Below are 26,823 nucleotides of genomic sequence, written 5' to 3' on the forward strand. Positions count from 1 at the left end.
AAAACAAATTTTCTAGAGCAACCAAATTACAGAAGTATTTAGTATAAAAACGTCTATTCCTACCACACTGCACAAAACTAGTGTGTTGTACTGGTTATCTGAGACCCAGATGCATTTGGGAATGAATTACATGAGTACTTCTGATGGGTTCTGAGTGTGAAAATGTATGTTTGCAACATGCTTGTCTTACTAATATGTGTCTTTGGTGTAATGTGAAGCTGAAGGATACTGATAGTTCTCATTAATATGAAACAACATTCACTTCTGATACAAGAATTAGAAGAAAAACTTGGTTAATGTAACTTCTGTAACATCTTTTTGCCTTTGACTGATGTTCCTTCCTGTCTGATGAGCCATACACTGGGAACTCTGGATTTCTAATATAAAAGACCTACTAATTAATGCCTTTTAATTGAGAAGGCTGGCTTGGAACCATCTTTCAGCTGCTTCAGATTGGCTGTGCCAGCCCAAGATCCTCTGTCAGGAGTTCAGTCTGTGCGGTGTTAAGCATAGCTGGGAAGCAAGCAGAGTAACCTTTGAGTGGAGGAAAAGTCTATGCTGTAGAAGTTTGCAATTAGTCATTGGCTGCTGCATGTTTTAATAGAAAACATAATTTAGCACTTTTTTTAAAATCAGGTGCTCTGTGGATGTGTATAGTCTTAAATCCCCACTGCAAGTTGGAGCAGAAGTCCAGTTGGCTAAAACAGCTGAAAAAATGGAACAGTGTGGATGTTTGTCCCTGGGAAGATGGAAACCATGGAAACGAGCTGCCCAATTTAACCAATGCTTTGCCTCAGGGTGCAAATGCTAACCAAGGTGAGCCTAAATGTATGCACTGACTGCAACATGTAACTTCTATCTTGTACACTCTAGCCTTGCAGAATTCAGCCCTTTTTCCTGGTACAAGTAACTTTCTTGTTGAGGGCTGACCAGCGAAAATCAGTTGTACTAATGCTGTCTTTGCAGAAGAACAAATATGTGATTTTTTGTTATGCTGGGGCTGTAACACTTTCAGAGCAGGTATTTGTGTTTTGTTAGGTCTTCTAACTCTTCATTTGATGCTTCTAAATATTTTTGCATGAAAATTGGATGTCGTTCAAGTGTGCTGTGTAAAAGCCTGGTGTTTTTTGCTTGACTGTACTCTAGTATTCCTTCTGCTATTGGGGTTTTTATTTTGTTTGCAGTTACAAAGCCTTGATAGCTGTTTAAAGAGGGATCTTTTTTAAACTATATGAAACTTGTACGTGAGAAACTGAAGCATCTGTCTGTAGGATGTGCTCTGTATGTGCCGTCTGCATTACTAGGTGTGTGTGGAGGGTGCAGCTGCAGTGCTGCCATCTGGGGGAGGTGTCTTTGTACTCCGTATCATGCCTTCTAATCTCAAGTGTGATTATCACTCTGACAGAAGCTTTGTACGGTCATCTTCAGACAAAGATGACTACTTATAACTAGGCAAAGTGCAGGGTGTTTTTGCAGGGACAACTGCTCATAGTCCTCAAACATTCTGCATACAATGGCACTAAAGTTACGATTAAATTTCTTAGTAGGTGTCAGATCTGCACTTCGTTGTGTTTATTGTTTTTCCTTTTTCTTGGAAGATCACCTGTGAAGGAAAAAACTTGATTCATTATTAAATTTCAGAGCTAGCCAGGAAGATAAGTTCTTTCAGCAAAAGACCTTTTAGGTATTTTGCTTGCTCATCATGTTCAGACCAACCTGGACACGCTGCTGATAACTCTGACATGGCGTCTGAGCATTGATGGATGCAGTGCTGTGTCGCTAGAAAAATTTTGCCATAATAAAATGTCCAGTGATGATTATGTCAGCTCCATGGCTTCAGGACCTCATTCATTAATAATATTTGTTTATGTTCATGACCAACAAAGTTATACAAGTGCTCAAAGTTAGTGTCACTTCACAGAAAGAAAAACTACAAATCTTTGATGAATTTATCCCTCCTTTTGGCGATTGTGGATCTAAGGAGAGACACTGGGGATGCTCGAGTGCCATATACATTCTAGTTTGTACTTGCTGTTGAATGTCCTTCACCTCTAGCAGTTCTCTGTGTAGAGTCCTGTCTGCCATCAGCTGTGCTGGTTTCTGTATCTCTCTCTGAATGCAAGATGAATGGCACACACGTTGTCTGAGCTCTTGGGTAATAATAGGTTGTGAAATATCATCTGCGGGCTGCTTGGTGGAGAGAAGGCAAGGCAGACTGCCATTGGCTGGGGGTTGGTGAATGGGCAGAAGACAGGAACACTGAATAACTGATTCATGTATGAATGAGTAAAAGCTGATGCAGCTTTCTAAACCTGTGAAAATGACAGATTCATCGAACAGGCCACATCGGACAGTGTTTACTCGAGCCATTGAGGCGTGCGATCTGCACTGGCAGGACAGCCACTTACAGCACATTATCAGCAGTGACCTGTACACCAACTACTGTTACCATGACGACACTGAAAACTTGCTCTTTGACTCTCAGGGGTGGCCCCTCTGGCATGGTAAGTGGCTAAACCGGAAAGATGTTTCCATGACTTGGTGCTTTGTTAATTTTCTATGGCATTATTTTGAGGGGGGAGGTGGTGGGGAGATGGATGAAAAGCCTGGCAAAAAGAACAGAGGCTCCCTTGAAATGTTGGCTCAGAAGTAGTCCTTTAAGTCTCTCTTGCATAGTTTCAAAGACAAAACAAAACAGAAAAAAATTGAGACAAAAAAAGCCTTTTTGAGTAACCTAGCAAAACAGGCCATTGCATTTATGGAGGCATTGCTAATCTTCAGTTACTTTTCTGTTTTAGAACATGTTCCTACAGCCTGCGCGAGGGTTGATGCATTACGATCTCATGGATACCCACGAGAAGCACTGAGGCTAGCAATAGCTATTGTTAATACACTAAGGAGGCAGCAGCAGAAACAGCTGGAAATGTTCCGGGCTCAGAAGAAAGGTAAATGTGGGCAAGAGGAGGGCAAAGGGTGTGCAAGTTGACAGTAACACCAGGAAGTTCACATGAGGAAACTGGTTTTGAAACTACAGTGAAAGAGATGGCTTTTAACTCTTTAGTCTGGATAGGGGTAAATGTCACATTCTGGATGTCAGAGGTTTTCTGTAAACTTTATTATGAGCTGTGCAGGGCTCTTATCAGCCTTTTCCAATATATATGCCATGACAGGGCCTTTATTCCAGTCAGAGGTTTTGGTTACACAATTAAAATAGTCACCGAGTTTACAGGGTCACTTTGCATTTGGCATGTCAGCTGTTTAATTTTTTTTTCTCTGATCTATAATTTTGCTGAGCATTGTATTATGAAGTGTAAGTCTAGAGGGTACAATGAGGCAAAGTCTGAACTACAAAAATTCATCAAATCTGGCAGTGTGTTCCAAGAGAATCGCTTATAATGCTTAAAATTTTAGTTTCTCTGTAGAGAGGGGATTGAGGTTTTGGGTGGGCCTTTTTTATTGGCTGTTTGATTGGCTGGGTTTTTTTTTTGTTTATTTGTCTGGTCTTTTTTTTTTTCTAATGCCGTTTTTTATAAAATGTTTTGTGGTATTTCACTGAGCACTACCATTGGTTTTTTTGAAAGGGTGTTCTCCTTCACATATAGTTTCTGTGGCACGTGATCCTTGCAACCCAAAATAATTCTGCTCTGAACCTTTGTAGTTGGAAGAGGCACTGGATGAAGAGGGTGGCTTTGTGGTAGAAGAGTGTATGTAGAAAAACTGGAATTACTTTCTCAGCTGCTAACACTAATCCTTTCATTCAAATTTTATTTTAGGTGTTCTCTGTTATTCTAAACTGTGTGTATCCTCATGCATTGTAGTCAGAAATACCAGTGTGAAATTATATGTGTAAATTTTTAAAGTATGTGTTCAGATGTTTTCCCAGAAATGAGCATTTAGAAGATAATATATATGCACCTAGCGGGTAAAAAATTTAGCTGGAGTTCCTATGTGCCTCTGTATTTTTTTCACACAGAAAAAAGGAGTAAGTGGTTTTTATAAATTTTTTTTTTTGTTAAGAAGGGAGGTGTCTGTTTCAGTGTGTGTGTGTTCATACCACTGGCAGGTGTGAGAAATCTGTTGCAAGTGTGCTGGTTGTAATAGTGCTCCTTTTCATTCCCAGTTGCAGCATGTAGACATTCAGTACCCCTGTTAAATTCCTTTCCTGTTTCTGTAGCTATCACCTAATATTCTATTATCATTTTAACAAAGTGCATGAAATGTGATCCATCCTGCCTTGAAACAAAGTAGTTTGCGGTTTCTGTGTTATCACTCACTGCTTTTTTTATTTTTTAATTTCATGGGGAATTTTTTAAAGACACTTTTAATACTATAAAGTGTGCTGGTCTCTATAACCAGAAGCAAACTGCAGCTACAGCCCAGCTTTGGGCCTTTTGTTCAGCAAACACTCCATGGTTCTGCTTGGCTTTTATGTCGCTGATCTGATGTCCATGGAACCCCTTGTGTGATTTTAAGTTAAACGTCTCTGACAAGACGATTGAAGCCTTTGGTTGGCATGACACGAGAGAAGCTCATAAGTAGGCACAGCAGAATAAACAGAACAAAGTGAATCAGAAAGAAGTCACACTGATGAATCCTTCTTGGTAACATTCCTTACTTCTGCCTATTGTCTTTATTATTTGTTAGGTAATGGAATGATTTACATGAGTTTTTCATATTACATACCAATGGATTCTTTAAAAAAACCTTTACCATCCTGACAGTCTGTCTGTGCTTCATTTTGTAGCCCCCACACATTTAAATAGCAGAAAGCAGGACTTAAAAATTTAATGTGTATGGTTACTCAGATATATGATGCTTTGTGAACAATAGAGAGTGAAGGGAGGTACAAGTTAATGTGTGACAGGCAGAGGAGCAGAGCAGCCATAATGGCTTGTATACAGTTTTTAGAGAGTAGTCAATAATGCATCTGATCTCTCATCGTTTACTTGTGTCTGTATGTCTGGGAGGAAGAAAGCTGGGAGTGTCAAAGGAAGTTGTTGCCATATGACATGAATTTGGGGAATAGCTAATACCTGTTACCACAATCACACTTCCTCCAATTCATTGCACTTTATGTTTTTTCTGTGCTCTCACCAAGTAAGAACTTGCGAATGGGCTGCAGAAAAATACCGATGAAGGTATTTGTGGACTAAAATCTTAAAATGACCAAAAATGCACTTGATCCTATGAAAAGACAATTATTTCTTGTATATCTCATTTAAACATTTTTTGGATTTTTTTTTGAGTAACTGTCATCCTGAGTTTAGTGGAGAGAGAGAGAGGTGCTGTATAAGCTCATAATTTATTTTCATTTATTTTAGTTTCATCAGATTAACTTAAAAATGTAAAAAGGGTACTGTGTCTTTTTGAGTGAGCAAATTGTAAATATTTTACCAAAAAAGTCCATGTAATTCTTCAAGCAGACATTTTCAGAAGAGTTCTTGTAGTATCAAGGAAGAGATTTCAAAAGACATTGCCATCGAAATTTTTGACCTATAATACACTTTGCTAGTGCTCAAAAAGTTTGGCTTCCATTCTTTCTCTTTTCTTATTCCTCATTTACATACTCACTAAGGGCAGTGAATTCACCCTGAGAGATACTATTTTCTCTTTCTATGCAGAAGCTACTGGAAATGCTTTAAATTCTGTACTGAGAGCATTTTAAGCAGTTTCACTTGTGTAATTGTTTTGATGGGCTTACATGAGCTCTTTTTCCCTGCCTCCCTCGTCTCTGTGTGTTTTTGCCACAGATCTTCTCCACAGGGGAGTAACCTCAATAACAAATCTTGAAGGCTGGGTGGGACACCCTTTGGACCCCATTGGCACCCTTTTTGGTAGCCTGATGGAAGCCTGCAGGGTGGATGATGACAGCTTCCATGGATTCTCCGATTTCACGGGTAAGACCAAGCAAATGCAGCAGTCTGGTACATTTCTTCGTCTACTGGAGGTATTTTTCTGTCTTGCCTTTTTGAATCAGTTTCAAAATCACTGTTTCTATAGGATAGGAACTCGCATTTGCATACCTTAGGAAAACGCAAGGGGGAGAAAATGTTTAAACTAAAAAGCACTTACAAGTTACCAGTTACTCATTCTTGAAGAAAATTACATATTTCATGTTTGAAATAAAACCCCGTAAGACTTCATAGCAGCAGTCTTCTCCACATACATTGCACTGTTCTTGTTCTGAGAAATTGCAGGAAATCACAGGATCACAGAGTTGTTAAGTTTGGAAGGCACCTCTGGGGATGATCTAGTCCGCTTGGTCTGCTTGTAGCAGGGTCACCTAGAGCAGCACATTGCTCAGGTCTGTATCCATTGGGTTTTGAATAACTTCAAGTATGAAGACTATACAACCTTTCAGGGCAACTTCCTGCAGTGTTCAACCACCCTCATAGTTAAAACGTGTTTTCTTATGCTCAGATGGAATTTCCTGTATTTCAGTTTGTGCCCATTGCCTCTTGTCCTGTCACAGGATACCACTGAGAAGAGTCTGGCACTGTCTTCTTTACATTCTCCCATCAGATATTTATACATTTTGGTAAGATCCTCCTGAGCCTTCTTTTTTCCAGGCTAAATAATCCCAGCTCTCTCACTCTCATTATATGAGAGATGCTGCAGTCCATTAATCATCTTTGTGTTCCCACACTGGATCTCCTGCAGCATTCCCATGGGCTGGAGAGCCCACAGCTGGACACAGCACTCCAGATGTGGGCTCACTAGTGCTGAGCAAATGGGCAAGATCACCTACCTCAACCTGCTGGCAACAGTCCTAAATATAGCCCTGGTTATTTCTTAGCTACAGTGTACATAATATTCCAAAACAATGACAAAACACTTGAAATTGGTAACATATATAGTCTATAAATGGTAGGAGTTGGACAGTAGTGTTGCTATATCAATACATTATTCAGGATAGGGATAGGATATATGCAACTGTTTCAATTTCAGTAATTGCTCCCCTGGATTTTAACTGATTAATTCCTTATTTTCAGTCTCTTTCCACCTTTGGGGTAGCTTCTTAACACTAGTGTGGACAGAAACTGGATTCATTACTTTACCTGAAGCTCTTTTATGTACACATCCACAATCTTCTTGGGGCTTTGTGTCAGAACTCCTTTTATTCAATTAGATTTTCTTCAGTAAATTTCTACTCTCTTACCCACTAGTTCTGGAAAAACTTTCAGTTAAAAATTTGGAAATCAGATTCTCTGCTGTTACTAAAAAACCAAAACAACCCCTTGAAATAAAAATATTGTGTGCTGAAAAGTAACTTCCTTTTGTACACACACATGCAATCTTCCAAGTGCATTCAGCCTTTCTATTTGTTGCAGTTGCCCATCTCCTTACATCTGACAACTACAACTTTTTGTTCCCAAATTAGACTGTAAAATGCTACAAGCTGAAATAGCATTTTGTCATATGTTGTGTCTGTGAAGTGCCAGATGAATTGATAGCGCTCTTTAAAACAGTTTATGGCTTGGCCTGTGTGGGATTTGCTTGTAATTGTTACTAAAAGTAGGACTTCTAATGTTAACAATATGCATTTTTATCATAAGCACAAGTGTAACAAATTAAAAGCCTGAAAAGAGTGCTAGCAAACAGAGCATATATTAAAGGTGAGGAGGTCGTGGGCCTATTGTGTTTGCACAATTCTAATACCTTCAACTGATATCTACATAGGTGTAAAAGCACTACTCCCTTCCTCTTGCGCATCAGGGCTTCAAGGAAATACAGAAATTGGTAGGGAAAGAAATTGGAATGGATCTTGCAGTCTTGGCCTCATTAACACAAAGTGGGAGGAGCTGCCTTTTTTAAAATTGAAAACCTTTATTTTCACTTGAGTGGATTATTTAAAACCAAATTATTTTTGTGTATTTCTGCTATGTGGAATTAGATGACCTATTTTAGATTGTAGTGCTGTATTTTGAGATTAGCTAATAATTTAAATAATTCTGAAATAGTAATACTAACAGTGAAAGCCTTTGTGAATGTGGCATTGTAGGCACATTTTATGGGTTTAAATTTTATTTTATGGGTTAAAATGGTTTACTGATGTGTTTTTCTTTTTGTGTCACCTCTTACAGAGAACCTGGGGCAATGCAAATCTCTGGAGTACCAGCACCTGCCTGCACACAAGTTCCTAGAAGAAGGGGAATCTTACTTAACACTGGCTGTGGAAGTAGCATTGATAGGGCTGGGACAGCAGCGAATAATGCCAGATGGCTTGTATGCACAAGAGAAGGTTTGTCGAAATGAGGAGCAGCTTATTTCTAAGCTACAAGAAATTGAATTGGATGATACTCTGGTGAAGATTTTTCGAAAACAAGCAGTCTTCCTATTAGAAGGTAGCTGAATATAGATGCTAACTGCTTCTCTAAACTGTCTGCACTTACATAAGTACACAGAACTAGTGTTCCTTCAGAAAGTGCCTTACATGCTTCAGATGGTTTTTTTGCTTAGAACTCCATGAAAGTTTTTATCAAGTCTCTTACGAGAATTGTCATACTTTAGATATCATGTGACTGCAGAGATAAGGCGTATACTGACCTATAAACTTTTTCTTTTAATTTTGAATGCACTTTGTTCTTTACATTTGTTGCATGTCATAATCTCAATAACCTGATGATATACTCCAGGCTAACTATTATATAACACAGTCATCAGTTATCAACAGTTCCCAGATACCAAAATTCTAAGTATTCCTTGTATTCTGCAAAATGAACTATACTGGCAGCTTTATAATGTATTAAAGTTTTGACCACTGTGCCAAAGTGAAGAGCTCAGAAAATTCATGAGGCAGAAATGCAGCATTTTAGTTGTGAAAATAAAGAAGATTACTTGCCTTTGAAGTTTATGTCATAGGTGGAAATTAAAGTATTTGGCTTCAGCTAATGTTGTGGCTTCAGCTCTGGTCTTGTGCCTAAGTTATGACCATGACATGCCATTTGTGTTTTGCAATTAGGCAGTGTTGAAATAACATCTGTTCATGGAAGTGCGTACTTTTGTCTTAACTTTGAAAAAGGCTTAACATGTAGCACTTAAGCATCGTGTTCAGAGAGTGATGTCAAGGGTTCCAAGATTGTCTTTCTGGTTTTTGTTCTTTGTGAATGGAAGAAAAAACTTCTGGGGAAAACATTAGCCAAAGGCATAATCCAGGTTTATGAAGTCTCGGTGAGACACCCAGATTTTGAGTGCATGCACATGGCATGAAGGGGGGTGTGCTACTGCCATAGGTGAGTTGAGAGATGGCTGCACAACAGTCAGGTTTTACTCTGTTTTTGTGACACATTAGTCTTTTTAAATGTTGTCTTTTATGGAAAAGGTGCCGTATGTTGCCTAGGGTTCCCAGCTTTAAGTGACTGTTTTTGCCTAGATTTGAAGCTGCAGAGAAGCTGCAGTGAAGGTTTCCATCATGTTATGTCTGTACTGCTGCTTTGTGGCCTTTGGACATGAAAAGCTACTGTCTTGATCTAGCTATTAGCATGCAGGATTCCTCTGCATTTTAAAATCAGTTTGCCACATCTGTTTACTGGTAAGGGTGCTTTATGAGGAGAAGGCAGGAAAAGACATACTCTCCGACAATTCAGTTTACTGCTTTGATCACTGAAATTCTTTTAATGTTTTCTTAGAGTAGTAAAGAATAGTAGAGTAGTAAAGAATAAAACTGCCTAAAAAATTATTGCCATTGTGAGCAATGTGCAGCAGTTGTCTTGCATCAGTGTGTGATGAGAAATCTGGCTTTTCTGCAGTAGTTTCAGTGTGTTCCACATTAGGCAGGAACTGCCAGTTTACATGGAGGAAAAGGTGTGCAGTGATTTAAGGTGCTGATCATACCAATTGTGAATTTTTAGTTGAAGTTTGGTAGATACAATAAAGAAAACTTAATCCAATATTAAGCTGATTTCTATGTGGTTAATGCAGATTAATGCGTGCTGTGTGTAGCTACCATTTGAGTGTGTGGGAAAGCAGAGCATAAGACCATTTTGCAAGAACTGTTCTGATTTTTTGCTTGACTGCTAAGTTAATGGCAAAACATATTTTCATATAAATGCTTTGTCATGTATTCTTTGTGTCCTGACTGAGTTTTTGACTGGACCACCAACTGGCAAACATACATGAAATTGCTTCTTTCATTCAAACAATGCCAGCTAGATTTGAATAGCTTTCAACTTCATTTCAAATGGTTATGAGACACACTGTCACTTACTAAATCTTCTTTGACATTTCCTTTGCAATCAGCCTTGTTCTTTAGAAATGCCCATCTATAGAGCTCAGAATTTTTTCATGCCTAGTGATTTCTGTCCTTGTATGTTGTGCTAAGGCAGCAGTCAAAAACATTGCTGAAACAAAAGTGCACCCACACAGCTCCATCCATCCATCCATCCATCCATCCATCCATCCATCCATCCATCCATCCATCCATCCATCCATCCATCCATCCATCCTTTCAAGTGTGATGAGTTGGAGTCTTAGTAGAAGTAGTAGTAGGTTCTGGAACTGCTGAGTGCTATCTGTGCAATAATTGTCCTGTAATGTTTAATACAAGATTGTTATTCTGTATCTCGCTGCATTTAAAGCCTGAACCTCTTGTCACTGAAGTCAGAATAGAAAGAAAAACATAGTTTTCCTCTTAACAGGAATAACAGTCTTAAGTGTGCAGAAAAAATGTAGAAATAGGATTCAAATACACTGTGAACATTTGAAACTCAGCAAGTAAATAGTTGCTTTTAGTATTTTAATTTTGTTGTTGTCTATCATGATGCTGCTGTTATCAAATTGAAATCTACACCTTACTGAGAGAGAAAAATCCATTGCCCCAATAATAGGGGTAATTTTCACATAAATAAAATAGAATTTTTTAAAATCATGTGGGTATACTGGACTAACAGCCAGCTTTGGTGCATAATCTGACCTTGTGTTCATCATCGTAGAATTGTTCGGGTTGGAAGAGTCTAATAGTATTGTTGAGTCCAGCCATTAAGCCAGCCACCACTATCTTCACTACTAAACCCTGTTCCTAAGTGATAAATTCACACTTAATTTGAACATTTTTAGTAATGGTGGTTCCACCACTGCCCTGGGCAGCCTATTCCAGTGCCTGACCATCCTTTCAGTTAAGAAGTTTTTCCTGATATCCAGTATAAACCTTGCCTGGCACAATCTGAAGCCATTTCCTTTTATTGTGTCTCTGCTTGTCTGGGGCTTTTCAGGCAGGGCTAGAGAATCATAAGGTCTCTCCTGAGCCTCCTTTTTTCCAGGAGTAATACCCCCAGCTCCCGCAGTTGCTTCACAGCACTTGTGCCCCAGAGCCTGCCCCAGCTCCATTGCCCTTCTCTGGGCTCTCTCCAGCCCCTCAGGGCCTTTCCTGCAGTGAGGGCCCAGCCCTGGACACAGCACTGGAGGTGTGGCCTCAGCAGGGCCCAGCACAGGGGGACAATCCCTGCCCTGGCCCTGCTGGCCACAGCATTGCTGATCCAGGCCAGGATGCCATTGGCTTTCTTGGCCACCTTGGTTCATGTCACTAGCACCCTGAGCAGCTTTCCAGTTACTCTGTTCCCAGCCTGTGGAACTGCCTGGGGTTATTGTGACCCAAGGGTGGGACCTGGGACTTGAGTCATGACTGCATTCAGACCAAAGGGTTATTTAAATGCCAGTGTCAGGTCAGATGTTTGAGGGATCAGGTGCTGCTGTGGTGTTTAGTCATGTAATTTCAATTAAAGATACACATTTTTCTATGGTTATCATTCTTTTTTCCTGGTGAATTTTTGGTGGAGCAGTAGCACATTGACAGGATGCATGGGTATTGATGTGCATAATATAACTGTGTGGAGGCAGAGCTAGGATTATGACTTTCTACTTTTGCATAACAGGCTTACTGAGTGAGTCCCATGAAGTACTGTAATAATTTTGTCATTTGTATAAGCACTGGCAGTGTGCTTAGTATTATACAATTTGAAGTGTGTCTTGTTTTCCTAAATAATACGTGGTATTTAATATGACTGTAACACATTGTGTATATATGATGTGTTATCTGTTTCACTGAAAATACCAATGTAATTTCACCTTTTGTGAAGGTGAGGCTATGTCTTTAATAGCACTACTAGCTGAAGATATACTGAATGCTTTTAAAGGTTCAGAAATTGGGGTCTAGCAGTTTGTAAAGACTGACATTCTGTTTCTCTTTCCTGCAGGTGGACCATACAGTGGCTTAGGTGAAGTCATCCATCGAGAGAGTGTTCCAATGCACACATTTGCCAAGTATCTCTTCACCTCTCTCCTACCTCATGATGCTGAATTGGCATACAAAACTGCACTGAGAGCCATGCGGTACGTATTCATGAGTTATCTAAAAAGAGCACAAGTAGTAGATGTGGAAAGGGGGAAAAGGTTTGGTAAACAAGACCTAGTCTCTTTTCCTAAAATATGCATTCTTCCATTCAAGGAGTCAAGGAGGTACTGTTTTGGTTCTGTCATCCATAAAGTTAAATGGTACTTGTAATAACTATATTATAATAATTTGTAAATGTCCAATTAGTGTTTGTTTATACTTGTAAAACCGGATTTTCTGTTTCAGATACTTCTAGAATCCCACACCCTGGGCACAAGTTTTTTGTGTTATAAAGCCACGTTAGCATATCAATTCTCCCACCCATGTGGTTGTGTGTGCATGATGATATTGGTAATGAAATAAGGAAAGAGGTATTTTACCATAAGCCTCAGGATTGTTTGCTGCTTAGTCTGCTCAGCAGGACAATTTGTTTCACTCACCTTCTTTATAAATTGACTCTCACCAATAGATTTGAGTGGTGTAGTGAGAGCCTTTGTGTTGTTTAGTGCTTCATAACATCTTAACCTCTTCTGGGTGAATGCTGGGATCTAAACAGAGTAAATCCAATGACAGCAAAATGTCTGGTGTGCATCCCATTTGTCTACAGTAATCAGGAAAAAGGTGTTTCTCAGGCAGTTTTCGGTGTGTGCTGTCTCAGGACTGGTCAGATTGGTAATGATATCTAAGAAAAAACTTCTGAATGGGTTTTCAGGGACCTAAATGATCATAGATAAAACTGTTGTCCACATAGAGTTCAGGGAAGAAAGTGGTCCCATCTGAATGTCTGCTCACTGTCAAGAACCTAGTGGTTGATAGTTGGCAAAGAATAGCCACAACTGAGCACTAAAAGCAGTCAAGTCTTAGATTATAAAAAAGAAAAAATGTTGAGTTTTCCTGGTCATTATCACCAAGCATGATTGCACAGTGATTGAGGGACTTCCTATCCACGTGAAGAGTGTTCAGCTTCATCAAACAGATTGTGTCTGTATGGCTTGGAGGTGTTTATTCTGGAGCTACTCTCTCTAAAAAGCTAAACAGGGACAAAATAATTATTGTGTTCAAAGGACTAAATGGGAGGCCCTGCGTAAGAGCAAAATATAGCTGTCAGTTTAAGCCAAGGGTCTGCTTAGCCTGTTGGGTGTTTTTCTGCCTCCAAGAATGTCTAGTAATGGATGTTATGGGAAGAGTCTAAAAAATGTGAAGAGTGACCATGCATACTTCAGGACTGAAACATATGGAGCATAGCCTTGGAAAACATGGATCTGCAGTTGACTGCTCACTTGAATGTTTGGCTTAGTTTGGTTTGATCCTTTGTTAAGCCTGAATTTCAGCCAGGCTTTGGGACCCAGACTTCAATGGTGATGTTTATTCACAAGGTAGCTTTGCTAAAACCTAACTAAATAATTGATATTTCAAAGGAAAAAAAAAGGTTAAGAATGCTAAATCTACATGTGGTTTTCTGGTGTTCCCTAACCTTGCCAAAATTGTGTGAATGCCACCAATTCACAGCAGCACATCTTTTCACAGCAGAAGAGCACATAAGCTGGCAGTTAAATGCAAAGTGACAAAAGATTACTCCAAAACAGCCTTTCTTTCATGCTTTTTGGCTGTTTACTCTTACTCATAACCTACTAATCCCTTTCTTAATTTAATAGTTAGGATCTTTGCTGTTCACTGAAGCTATCTCATAATGCATCTCTGTAACCTCAGTCTATGCTTGGAAAAAATCAGCTTTAGAATATATTTATGAAGAGGTGTCTTTGTGGTGCTGGAGAATAGATTTGATTTGATACAAGAGTTTTTTTCCTATTTTCATGCACTTACATGTGTGTGATAGTTATTTGGGTGGTGTGTTGTATTTTTAAGTGCCTGCTAGATGCCTTTCCATATATTCAAAATTACCCTCCTCAGTGAATGTTTTAAGTATATTATTATGCAGTATTATTATCTTACTAATATATCATACGCTTCAGGAATATAAAAAAAACCTGATGGAAGTCAAATCCATCTTAATGCAAAAAAACCCCTACATACTCCACAGCTACTTACAGAACTTAGGTATTTGTTTAATTATAAGAAATTGTAACTTACATTTAAATGGACTTATTCTATAAGAAATAGTCTATCACTGAAAAAACCACAATGCATTGGATTTTCAGTGTTCGGTAGTTGCAGTTTTGTGGACAAAGAGGCGCAACTTCCTTGATCGCCACAGATCACTTCCTTCTAAATAATCCCATGCATATGAAAGCTGGTAGAAACAGACCTCAGATACTAAGAGACATCAAGAAGCTAAGCACTGGAAAAGCTTTTCTTCTGGACATGGCCTTATTGCTATTTATTTAACCATTCATATGCTGAAACTATGCTTAACTGTATTTAAAAAAAAGCCTATTTTTGTACTGATTTATAGAGTTGCTGATGTACTGTCAGTATTTAGTGTATTGCAAGGGCAGTAAGGTTATATTTTTGCGGTGGGCTGTCATTTGGGTTGTAGTAGTCAACAACACGTTAATTTGAAATTTTTAAGTATGAGTGCTCCTTGTTGGGTAAGACTGTTGTTGATTGATGAATACTTAATGAGAAAATGGAGTCTGAAAGTCATATTAAAGGAAACTGACTCTCTGTCATTGCTGTTTGGGACCCTAACATCTGATTAGGGTACATTATAAAATTCTGGTAGGTTAAAAATGCCTATTGATATAGGAAAATTTGGCAAATGAACTTTTGAGATTCCGCAAGAAGAGAAGTGGTTTTCCAATTTTTTTTTCTGAAACTGTAAAAACATATTTCATAGACAATACCAAGTATTCTTGCAGCTTTAGTTTAGCTCATGAGCAACCAAATGTAATAGTGGTTTAATGAATGAAGATTTCTTTCTTATTTCAGGTTGCTGGTACTGGAATCCACAGCTCCTTCAGGAGACCTGTCCCGCCCTCACCACATCGCATCTGTTGTTCCAAACCGGTATCCCCGCTGGTTCACCCTAAGTCATATCGAATCCCAGCAGTGTGAGCTGGCATCAACCATGCTAACAGCAGCCAAAGGTACGTTGCTGTCAGTTATGTACTCAACTAAATGTGTGCTTTTAATATTGCATGGGCAAACAGATCATAATACTCATGCTTAGGAGTCCAGATCATAGTCTGGCAATAGTTTGAAATGGGCACAACAAACTGTACTGGCTTAAATCTGTCATGTAACTTTCTAGCATAGTAGTTAATTTAGTTATCGGGTAGCTAGATGAACTTGGTATGAGGCCGATGAGACAGCTTTTTATTCTCCTGATACATGACTTTGACTGTGAGACACAGAAGTGGACAAGTCAGTTCCAAAATTCACAAATCAGAGTGACTTTTGGCCCCATGCTGCACTAACACCTTCAGATAGAGCAGTTTGTGTTCTCTTATATCTTTCATTCATATGCAATTTAATTATAGAAGGTTTCTAAAAACAGTGTGTGTGTAATTGACACGTCATACTATTGCGTAGCAATGTCAGGCTCAGATATAATGGACCTCTGGGTGTTTTGAGAGCTTGTTCCATTTTGATGATTCTGTTTACACCTTGCAGGTGATGTTCGGAGACTGGAAACAGTGTTAGAATCCATCCAGAAAAATATCCACTCCTCATCACACATCTTCAAGCTTGCCCAGGATGCATTTAAAATAGCCACACTCATGGACAGCTTGCCAGACATAACTCTTCTGAAAGTTTCTCTGGAGTTGGGTCTTCAGGTATTTCCCTCATTTGTTGTTATTATAATAGAAGAAAGAAATTTGATGCAGTGTTGGTGCATGTAGCTTTTAAGCACAGAAAAGGATATTGTCTTTGGGCTCCGTCTGGACTTGGTTTTAAGTTTTATTTTCTACTACAAGGCTTAGTGTACTAGTAAACACAGACCAAGAATCTGCACAGTCCCTTTGTGCCATTCAAGTGGAAGGTAGAGCTGGTATTTGTTGGCTGCACTCTTCTGTTCAGGGCTGAGGGAGGATCGGTGTGGTGGATTCAGGATTTTATGTAGGACTGGGTAGAAAGTAAAATTACTCTGCTTGCTGGAAATGCACTGTATTTTCTGCATGGTCTTCAGGGTTTTTTCCATTTTCTTTTTCTTCCTTTCCCCTAAAAAATGAGAATTGATACATGCTTGTTGAAAGCCAAGGTCAACCATAATGACTGGTTGCTAAGGCAGAACATGTTGGCACCAGCCTTCTCACTTCCATCAACATCCTGTACTCCACAAGCTGTGGTATAGTCAGAAGCCTCTGAGTGTGCTTGAGGTGTACAAGTACTGCAGATCAGTTTTCAGGCTCTGAGGAGAGACTTTGCAAGCGAAAAGGAGCCAGACAAGTAGTGAATATTACCTGACACTTTTGAATGTTAGAGTTTACGCAGTTCATTTCAACAAAAACAAATATCTCCATCCCTCCTCAGGGAATTCTTAAAAAAATCATGCAAAGATCAGAAAACCATTTATTACTTTGGTTCAGTAAATAAAGCTCCAAAGACTTCTGGGGTAAGTATATTTTCCCAGTTGCTTCTTATGCTGAAGAAAGGTACTAAAATCTTTAATTAAAAAGCTGAGGGTTCTGTATGCTTTGTTAGGCTTTCATATTTCCATGGTCACTGTGGAAATCTGTTTGTTTCATTTGCCTTAAATGTTTATGTGAGAGAGAGAAAAATCCTTACAATTGACCTGTGCGTCACCTCAATTTTTCACCAAGTATCTTCAATGGCAGCAGAACACTTTGGGTATTCATGGATACTCTTTTTGTGGTTGACACTGTCATCAGAGTATCTTCAGCGCGATCTAGTGAAAGTAATGTCACAAACCCAACAAACTGGAACTGTTGTAGAATTTGCCCACTGTTCTGTTCCAAGCTTAAGCAAAGGTGTTTTAAGAATCTTAAAGATTTGTTTTCCAGAAGGAAGATGCATAGCAGTGTAATTTCCAGCAATTTCCAGCTGTGTAGTTTCTTACAGTAAGGCTTTTCCTGCAAGAAACAGTGTCAGCATTGTTTCTAGTGGCCTACAGATGATTCCCCCTTCTTTCTTCCTCAACTTAAATGTAATTAGGTTGTCTTTGTTCAGTATCCAGTACCTGACTACTTACCACAATTTTATGCCCTGGAATATCACATGATGATTACCGATATACTTGTGCATAGAGGGAGGAGATGTTACATAATTTAATTTCAATAATTGGTAGTTGATTGTTGGTTTTTGTTGCTTGGGAGAAGGCTTTTTTATGGGATAGGGTTTTTTCTTGCCTCCAGATAAAACAGTCTCCGTCCTCTATCCTTGAAGGGTGTGCAGTTGGAATTACTCTCTGTATGCTGTTCAAAAATACCCAATCAGTGTTTTTCAAATTGTCTGACATATCAGCTGAAAAAGAGGAAATGGAGAGAGCAAGAGGCTGCCATTTTTAACTCCAGTGTGTTTGAATACTTTAAAATCCCTATCTGTTTGTCTATGGCCTTGGTTTGCAACTTAAATTTTATTTTGTTTGTGTTCTTTTAACAGGTGATGCGGATGACGCTGTCAACGCTGAATTGGCGACGGCGGGAAATGGTGAGGTGGTTGGTAACATGTGCAACAGAAGTAGGTATGTTCTGAAATGTTTCTCTTGTCAGCTGCTCTTACAGGGCTTGATCTTCCTTGTCAACATCCAGTTTCTGCAAATGCCTCCCACTTCATGTTCATCTCTAAAATTCCTTTGGTGAGAGCACATTATGGCAGTGATTAGTGGGTGTTTTTAGGCACAAAGCAAGTGAGACAATAGTTGAGTAATGCAGTATGACTGCTTTCCCCCATAAGCTGGAGGTGTGCATAACCTATGGGAAGCATACCCAAAATACTCAATACAGAAGTGGGAAATCAGTGCTCTCTCAAGTAGCATGTTGGGATCATTTTGGGCTTTGCTATAGATTTCCTGCCTGTCTTCATGAGGCATCTCATAAATCTTCTGTGTTAAGGTTTACCATGACTGCATTAAAACCTGTATAGCTGTTAAAAAAACAATCAAAAATCAGCAATGCTAATGGGAACAATTTAAGTACTTATGATTATGGAGCCATTTCAATTGTCAGTAAAGGTATTTCTGGAGAGCATGTTTTTTTGTTGTATTTTTTCCTTCTTCATATATCTGAGTTGGATTGTATTGCATAGATGCTTCTTGAGTTTCAGAACTTAGGAAGATTGCTGCTGCTTATTCTCTGGATTAATTCATTCTTTGTTTTATGCTTAGCTGGCCATATATTGTTGTCAATAGCATGGGGAAATAGAGCTTACCTTTGTATGCTGTCCGCCAGAAAGTGGTTTGTGTCTGCAGATTTTCATGCAATGCTCTTGTTTTACTGCTTTTATATCTTTGCTAAGGTAATTTTTGCTGAGGTTATCTTACAGATATTAGTGCCTGAGTGTTATTTTGTGCAGCTGCATCTCAGCAAATAAAATACTGGATTTAAAATTTCTTCAAATTGGTTTACATATTCTAATAGAAGTGTCCTGTAAAGAACCTAAAATGTTGTCCAAAGTACTCTTTAGACTTAATCAACACAGTAAAGAATCAATATGGTAATGCTAGGAATCTCTTTATTTAATTGAAGATACTGTATTCTCTGGCTATGCTGGTTTGCTGCAAATGAGTGGTGGGGTGCATGGAAAGCATTAGAGTCCTGCAGAGAAAATAAAGACCTTTGTTTGTGGTTTAGGTGGGCTCACAAGTGTGTGTAAACTGCCTCTAGCAATAAGGCACTCCAGTTAATTCTAGGTTTAACTTATGGAACCCATCAGTCAGTGTTTCCTCTGCCTGTGAAACACACTGGGAATACAGTGGCACTGAGAAATATAATATGCAGTAGTTCATATTGCTCATTGTATTCCTCTAATAAGGATCTTGATCATGTATTTGCAAATTTGATTGCTTTAAGGTGTGCTTAATAAGTTCTGCTAAGGTATGCCTTGGTGTTCCCTTAAGAAAGCCTTTCTGCCTACTTTTCACATGTGTTGTGCCTTGAGATTTACAGTGAGGAAAGAGGTTGCAATTGCTGTGGTGTGCAAGGTGAGGGCTGCTTTTGAGTGAGATGATGAGACTAAATGAGACCGAATGTTTTACCCAAATTGTCTTAAGTAAAACAGCTCAGCTGTCACAACAGGAGATTAAAACTTATCTTGCAGGCTATTTTTGTTGTTTTCTGGGTTTATGTGATTGCTACAGAGTTTGTACAGTAGTCTTAGATTTAATGTTCTTTTCTAGCCATGCTGTCTGTGAGCCTTTCTTGCTGGGTTGTACTGGTAACCTCTTAGACTTTGTGGGAAGTATAATCTGCTGAACATCTCTATCTGCTGGGTTTCATCAGTTGTGACTAATCCTTTCTTTCTCTCCCCCAGGTGTTTATGCACTGGATAGTATCATGCAAAATTGGTTTACACTTTTCACTCCAACAGAAGCCACTAGTATTGTTGCTACGACAGTGATGTCCAACAGCACCATTGTCCGTCTGCATCTGGACTGCCATCAGCAGGAGAAGCTGGCTGGCAGTGCTAGGACGCTTGCTCTACAGTGTGCCATGAAGGATCCTCAAAACTGTGCCCTTTCTGCACTGACCCTATGTGAAAAGGATCACATAGCTTTTGAGACCGCTTACCAAATCGTTCTAGATGCTGCTACAGCTGGCATGAGCTACTCGCAGCTTTTTACCATAGCACGATACATGGAGCACCGTGGTTACCCCATGCGGGCCTACAAGCTGGCCACCTTGGCCATGACACATCTCAACCTGAGTTACAATCAGGACACACACCCTGCCATTAATGACGTTCTGTGGGCATGTGCGCTCAGCCACTCCCTTGGGAAAAATGAGCTAGCAGCTATAATACCTCTGGTAGTCAAAAGTGTCAAGTGTGCAACAGTACTGTCAGACATTTTGCGTAGGTGTACTTTGACCACTCCTGGCATGGTGGGACTTCATGGAAGGAGGAACTCTGGTAAGCTCATGTCACTGGACAAAGCCCCTTTACGGCAACTCTTGGATGCCACGATCGGAGCCTACATTAATACAACTCATTCACGTCTCACTCACATCAGCCCACGACACTATAGTGAGTTTATAGAGTTCCTCAGCAAGGCACGAGAGACCTTCCTAATGGCTCATGATGGTCACATCCAGTTTACACAGTTCATTGACAACCTAAAACAAATCTACAAAGGCAAAAAGAAACTGATGATGCTGGTTCGTGAACGGTTTGGTTGATGAAAATGCGTGAATGGGGGACTGGCGGGGAGGGGTGGTTTGTTTTTACTTGAGCCTGCCTTTGTATCCTTTTTAACTTAAAGAAACAGAGCCACACCGGTATTATATGTGTATAGTTATATTGAGTTTGCAAACTGAACTGTCATGTTGTGAAAGTTTGTGTGTTTAATTTTTTCTTCTTTTTTCTGTTTTGTAAGAGAGAGGTTAAAAAAGGTTTGGTTTACACTGAGTATATGTTGTCAAGTGGCAAAAGCCCACATTGCTCTCCTGTTCTTTCTGTATATGTTCACAGCCTCAAAAACAAACATGTATTGCAATGGCTTTAAAAACCAAACAAAACACCTCCATCCTGTGATAAGTACCTCGAATGGATTCAGCTTTACTTCTTTGTAACTCATCCTTACATTTCAGCATATTTAAACAAACCAACAAATGAGATACTAATAGTTAAAAGGCTGACCACGTGGCTTTGCAGTGCTGTTCATCCAGAAGCATGGCACACAATGCTTGTGCATGTGGAAACTTAGCGACTGTCAACATACATTCTCAGGGATTTAACAAAAAAATTAAAAAAAGAATGAGAGCATTTATTGTACTGTATATATATTATAGTATATGTCTGAATATTGAAAAATATAACATTAACTAATTTATAAAAAAATCTATGTAATGCAAAATACTTGAAGCTGCAGTAGCTTGGTTTTAAACAGAAAAAAACCTATCAGAAGGACTACAGTACGCCTTGCTTCAGGGTTGGCTCAGGTGGTGAACTATATGCTGGGCATCTATGCAGAGCCACCTTTTGGATTGCATGGTTGGACTGATACCTATTGGGGAAAATTTTATATATATATATATTTATACAACCTGTGTATACATATATATGTATACACACATACACACATGCTTGTAACAGGCACTATAGTAAAGAGGGACAACAAAAAATACACAGCCAGAGCAGCAAGCCTTAGCATTAAGAATACAGTATGCCAGAATTGGGGTTTGTGCCTCATAGCCTAGAAGACTTAAAGAATATCCTTTTTGACACAAAACACAAAATGTTTTCCAAAATTATTGACATGATACGTAACGCCTTTGCAGTGAGCTAATAATAAGCTAACCTTTGTGCACAAATAACATATATATATTATATATATATATTCTGCATAGGTATTTTGACTTTGTGCAGGACAGAAAGTTGTGTAGGTATGACTGTTCTACTTTTCAGTTTGTTTTTTTAATATATTTTATTTTCTCTAGAATTACTCAAACAGAAGCAGCCTTCTATCTTGCCTTGTCTTAATGCTTTAAAATAACCAAACTGGAGATCTAACTACCAAACTGTTCATTATATTATTAAATACCAACCTTGGTTACAGTATAGTGTCTTTACTTTAGCTGATGGTTCTGTATCCTTGTGCTTTTTAAAGCAGTTTTTATGTTTTGGTGCAAAAGTTGTCCAGTGTCTCTTGTTCCCTTCATTAGAGAACATGCTAGAGGTATGTTTGTAGGTATTTTTGTTTAGAAAAACTATTTCATGCTCTCCATTTTATTTATTATAATAGGTAAAAAGGTTGTACTTCATCACCCATGTAAACATGCTCATGAAGTTGAAAGTAATTAAGATTTGATACACTGATATCAATTTATTTATGTAACTAAATCACTGTTTTATAAACTTGTTAATGATCAACAATTTTTTTGTTTTGATTAAAATTAGTTTTTTGAAAGTTGATTCTGCCTCCTTTAATGGTGTCTGTTACTGGAATTGAATTGTGTTCATAGATCATGAATGCCCAGCTAACAATTTCACTGCAGTGTGGTGGTATGCAATACAGCCACCAAGCCCAGGAAATAAATGTTGTGTTCCTCAGAGGTTCTGCTGAGGAATCGTAGCTGCTGGTGGAAGAAGACCTGGTAAGGAGAGAAAGGGCCAAATGCTGCCTGTATCTGGAGAGGTGTGTTCTGTACATCAAACAGTAAGCCTTGATGTACCATCCTGGTAGGATTCTGGAGGTGTGTGTGGGTGTGTTTCCACTCTGGATTATTTGGGTGGCCATGAGAGTTGAGATGTGCTGTGGCTGTATTCAAGGACAATTATTCCTGTTCATCGACTGGCTTTTCTAAAGTGTTTTGAGTATTTTGAGTCATGCAGCTCATTCCACACAGTGTGAAGTTCTTGCTCATCAGCTGATAGGTGATATTGCTGTTTTTTGGAGCCCTTACTCCATAGGAACTGTGTGAATTTTTGAACCCTTGGAGAATAATGGAATATGTCATTGTTGCAAAATGAAGAGGAGTTTTCTGCTTTACCACTATTTAATCATCTTAGGAATGTTATTTGATGTCATATTTGATCTGATAATTTTAAATTCTTTTTTTTTTTTTTTTTTTTTTTAGTATCTTCAGCTGAAAAGAGAATTAGTATGCAGCACCAACTAACAGAGGTACCAGTGTAACCATGAATTCTGAGAGTGAGGCTTGCGTCACTGAAGATTAAGAAGGAAAAGGTCTGAATCTTTGTATAACTTGTCATGTAAAATATGAGTCTTTTACCAAGTCTTGCTAACAGCTGAGATGTCCTGACCTAATTGTGCTAACACTCGGTGACATTCTGTGACTTCAATTCCTTCCAAGTATTGAATTTTCATTACATTTTTGGTTCAGTACTTTGTCTCAGATTAATTACCTGTCATGGGCAGTAGCACAGGAAGGAAAAGAGGAAGTATCACTTCATTTTGTAATAGGGTTTACATGGTTGCTTTTTTTTTGTGGATGTTTTAGTTGTTTTGGTTTTTTTCTAATTTTACAAATAATGCCATAGTAGGGATAATTCTGGATTATTTAGATTGCAAAATTGAAGCCTTTTTTGAAGACCAGGCGTTAGAATTAAATGCAGTCATGGTAGTTATCACTTGGTTTGGACAAGCACATGGCTGCTTCTTGCAGAACTGATGGAATCCTATTTGGCTTATTTTCACGACTGAGTAAAATCTCTTCTGTGCCTGCATTGGTACTGTACAGTGCAGTTCATACCACGTTACAAGCCCTCAAGGACTAACAGACTTGGCCAGTCTCTCTAGTAAACATGTCTCAGTATGTCCTGTCCTTGGTTTGTGAAGGTAGGAGGAACCACCAAAAAAAGAAAGGCTGGAGGGCTCTTGCTAGAGGATTTCAAAAGTCTGAAAGTCACCCTTTAATATTTCTTTAGTGTTCTGTCAAATTAGTTCAAGCTTTTCCTTTCAGTTTTGGTTTGGTTTGGTTTTTAGCAGTTCAGATTTCCAGGTAGGTGAGTGTAAGTAACAAGTGCAGCAAAACTGAGGTGCTGCTTACATGGAAATTTTGTCTTCTGAGGTGTAGTTAGAGTGAATTTGCAGTGATTTGTATTCACTGAGATGCCTTCATCTCAATGATTTTGTAAAAATTGGGGTTTTTTACTGAAAAATTATACAACCTTCCATTTCTGCTTTAAAAACAAAAGTTATGAGAGTTCATCTCATTTTAATGGAGAATATTATTTGGAAAAGTAGCAGCATAGCTGATACCTTTACCTGAAGTAAGAAGCTTCATACCCTCAGGTCTTCTCTTGCTCTGCAGTTTTGACTAAAGTATTCAGAGACAAATATTTTTCCACTATTTTAAATTCTTACCCCGTGTAAAGTGTGTACTTAGTGCAAGGATAAGTGGAAAAACAAGGAACATAAACCACAAAGTATTTTGCTAGCTCTTGCATTGCAACAGGCAAGACTATACTGTTCACTGTATGAATATGAAATGAAAAGCTTTGTAAGAACCTTAATTGGAGAGACAACAAAGTGTCAGATACAGCTTTCCTTGTAGAGGAGGTTGCTGGGATCTGCCTCCTGTGGAGAAGTGTGCTCTCCATATTGCACATGGGAAGGTAACTCTTGCCTCTGCTAATACCCTGGGCAATCAGCGTCAAGTAGCACCTACTTGTCAGCTGAAATGTTTGCAGTCCATCTTTATGGTGTTATCTGTGTCCCTGCTTCTACTAAAAATAGAGAATTGTGTGCTCTGAGAAAAAGAATCTGTCTTAAAAAGAAAATCGTGTCCGCTGCTGTATTTGCCGACAACTCCAAGGTCATAGGACCTAAGATTTCTATTAACATATATTGACTACAAAGCACAAGTTATTTCTAAAGCCAACCTTGACTAATTTCCATAGCTTTTTAGGTAGAGAACGATAATGACTAGGAAGTACCACAATCATGAGGCCACCCAATGAGTCATCTTTTGCTGAGTTTTGTAACGAATGCATTTAATTGTTGGGATATTTTTTCTTCCTCTTTAGCCTTTGTCCTTTTGCATATGTCATTTAAAGAGCTGTGTATTTGGAAAAGTGTTTACATGAAAGGTGATGTATTTGTGGTTTGATGATATAAAATGAGCCACAGAGCTCAACCATGGTCCGTGGTGTTGGAAGAATCTGTGGAGCAGTGAATGGGAAGGGCAAGCTGATGCAGGGGCTGGTGACCTCAGAGAGGCCTAAGGAAGCAGCCACAGTTGACGTGCAAAACCAGCGCTGTCTGCCTTTCCACCACTCTGACCTTGGAATTGTATGTCTGACCACAGGGAAGTCTTGGTTTGGTGTCTCAGGCATCAAAGGCACATCACTGTTCACAGAAGGATTCTGCCAAGTCAAAAAATGGATGAGGGTGATTAAGGACTGAGCTAAATATTCCTCTGGTGAAGCTGCTGGAATTACATCAAGGCTAGTGTTGGCAGACACTTTTGAGAAGCCTGTTATAAGAAAAAAAGTAGCAAGAGAAATAGTGCCAAATTCTGCCTGGTATGTGGGAAAGAAAAACCATTTGAGGTTTGTGGCCTTTATTTTCAGACAATCTATATTGCATTAAGCAGCATGTCTACTTGTAACAAGAAAGTGCCTGGCTTTTCCAATTCCCAGGCAAGAGTCAGGCAGATGACAACTAATCTCTTATGAAGTGATGTCCCTGAGGCCTTCTGTTGCCTCTGAGAAGGCAGGCTGTGGGTCAAAGGCTGGCCTTGCTTGAGCCATCTTGCCAATATTTTGAGGAACCCTGAGCAGCACGACCAAACGAATTCAGGAGGAACCCTGAGCAGCACAACCAAACCAATTCAGGAGGCCAAGATTACAACAGAGAAAATTACATAAAATGCTGTCCCAGAAAGATCCCATTTGTTAAACTCTGAACAGCAGTTGGTCACTTAAATGAATGAAAATTGTGGGTTCTGAAGAAAACATGACTTCTTTTGTGCCTCTGATTGATCCCTCAAACATGTTTAGTAGATCAGTAGATTAATTTAAAATATCCCAAATAAACACCAAAATGGAAGACATGTTAACTTGTTCCTGAAATGAGCAAATGTACTTAAGAGGGGAATTTCATCACACTCATACTCTGCCTGTTGCACTGTGAACATGGAGATGTGAAAGGCAGCTCTCACTAACACCGTTGTGACCACCATCACCCCTCTCCAGCTGGTTTTGGTGGGAGAGAGGTAAAGAGATATTTTTGGGTGGTGTTTTCTTTCCTTAGTTTAAAACCTTTTTCTCTCCAGCCACCTGATGACTGATTCCATTTATGGCATAGATGCAGCATGGGAAGACTCTCATAACTCAGGATGTGTTTGCTCCTGTGTGTCAATACAAATGCCTGACCTAGTGCATAATATTTTCTCCAGCAGCCTGCAGTTTCTACATATTACAGGAGGTTGTCTCCACTTCTGTCATGCTGCCAGTTCTAGGGACTTTTAGTTTTGAAAAATGGGCCTCTCCAACCATTCTTGCAAATCTGGAGTCCAATTTAAAACCACTATGTGCTACAAGGCCTTTGGCTTAGCTGCTACTTAGCAATTTAGCAGGTCTTTCATAGTCTTTGTCTAAATTGTTTAATGCGAAACTGAGAAGCCTAATAGACATGTTTGGAAATTTTAATGAGATGATACCAAATACTGAAAAAGAAACTTAAGTATTGCTTTATGGGGTGGTGATTGTAGAGGAAGACTGTACTCAAGAGTTTTCATCTGCTCTGAAACTCTCAGTATTTTATGTTAAGGAAGGTCCATGTGAAGAGGACTTAACTATTTCATAGTGGCTTTTGTTTCACAGCCTGCATTTTCCCAAGTATCACTGTATTCTCCATCTGAAATGACCCAGGACTTTTCCTGTATCTCAGCAATTTGTTTTTTTAATCTCATCAGTCACATGATTCATACAATGTTATGTCATGTTCCTCT

At 39.0% G+C, this 26,823-nt stretch overlaps 1 protein-coding gene across 2 annotated transcripts in view; it reads left to right on the forward strand.

The window, feature by feature from the left end:
* ZSWIM6 (zinc finger SWIM-type containing 6) overlaps positions 1–22,318 on the forward strand; it is a 107,379-nt gene extending 85,061 nt beyond the window's left edge. For both annotated transcript variants that reach the window (XM_063179636.1, XM_063179637.1), the window contains 10 exons: positions 637–816; positions 2,328–2,504; positions 2,799–2,945; positions 5,751–5,897; positions 8,085–8,345; positions 12,192–12,327; positions 15,218–15,375; positions 15,902–16,065; positions 17,852–17,933; positions 19,721–22,318. In XM_063179636.1, coding sequence (XP_063035706.1) covers positions 637–816; positions 2,328–2,504; positions 2,799–2,945; positions 5,751–5,897; positions 8,085–8,345; positions 12,192–12,327; positions 15,218–15,375; positions 15,902–16,065; positions 17,852–17,933; positions 19,721–20,583 — 2,315 coding nt within the window. In that variant the 3' untranslated portion in view covers positions 20,584–22,318. The remainder of the gene's footprint in view (positions 1–636; positions 817–2,327; positions 2,505–2,798; positions 2,946–5,750; positions 5,898–8,084; positions 8,346–12,191; positions 12,328–15,217; positions 15,376–15,901; positions 16,066–17,851; positions 17,934–19,720) is intronic.
* The last annotated feature ends 4,505 nt before the right edge of the window (positions 22,319–26,823 follow it).

The sequence above is a fragment of the Melospiza melodia genome, chromosome Z (genome assembly GCF_035770615.1).
Source record: "Melospiza melodia melodia isolate bMelMel2 chromosome Z, bMelMel2.pri, whole genome shotgun sequence".
Taxonomy (NCBI): domain Eukaryota; kingdom Metazoa; phylum Chordata; class Aves; order Passeriformes; family Passerellidae; genus Melospiza; species Melospiza melodia.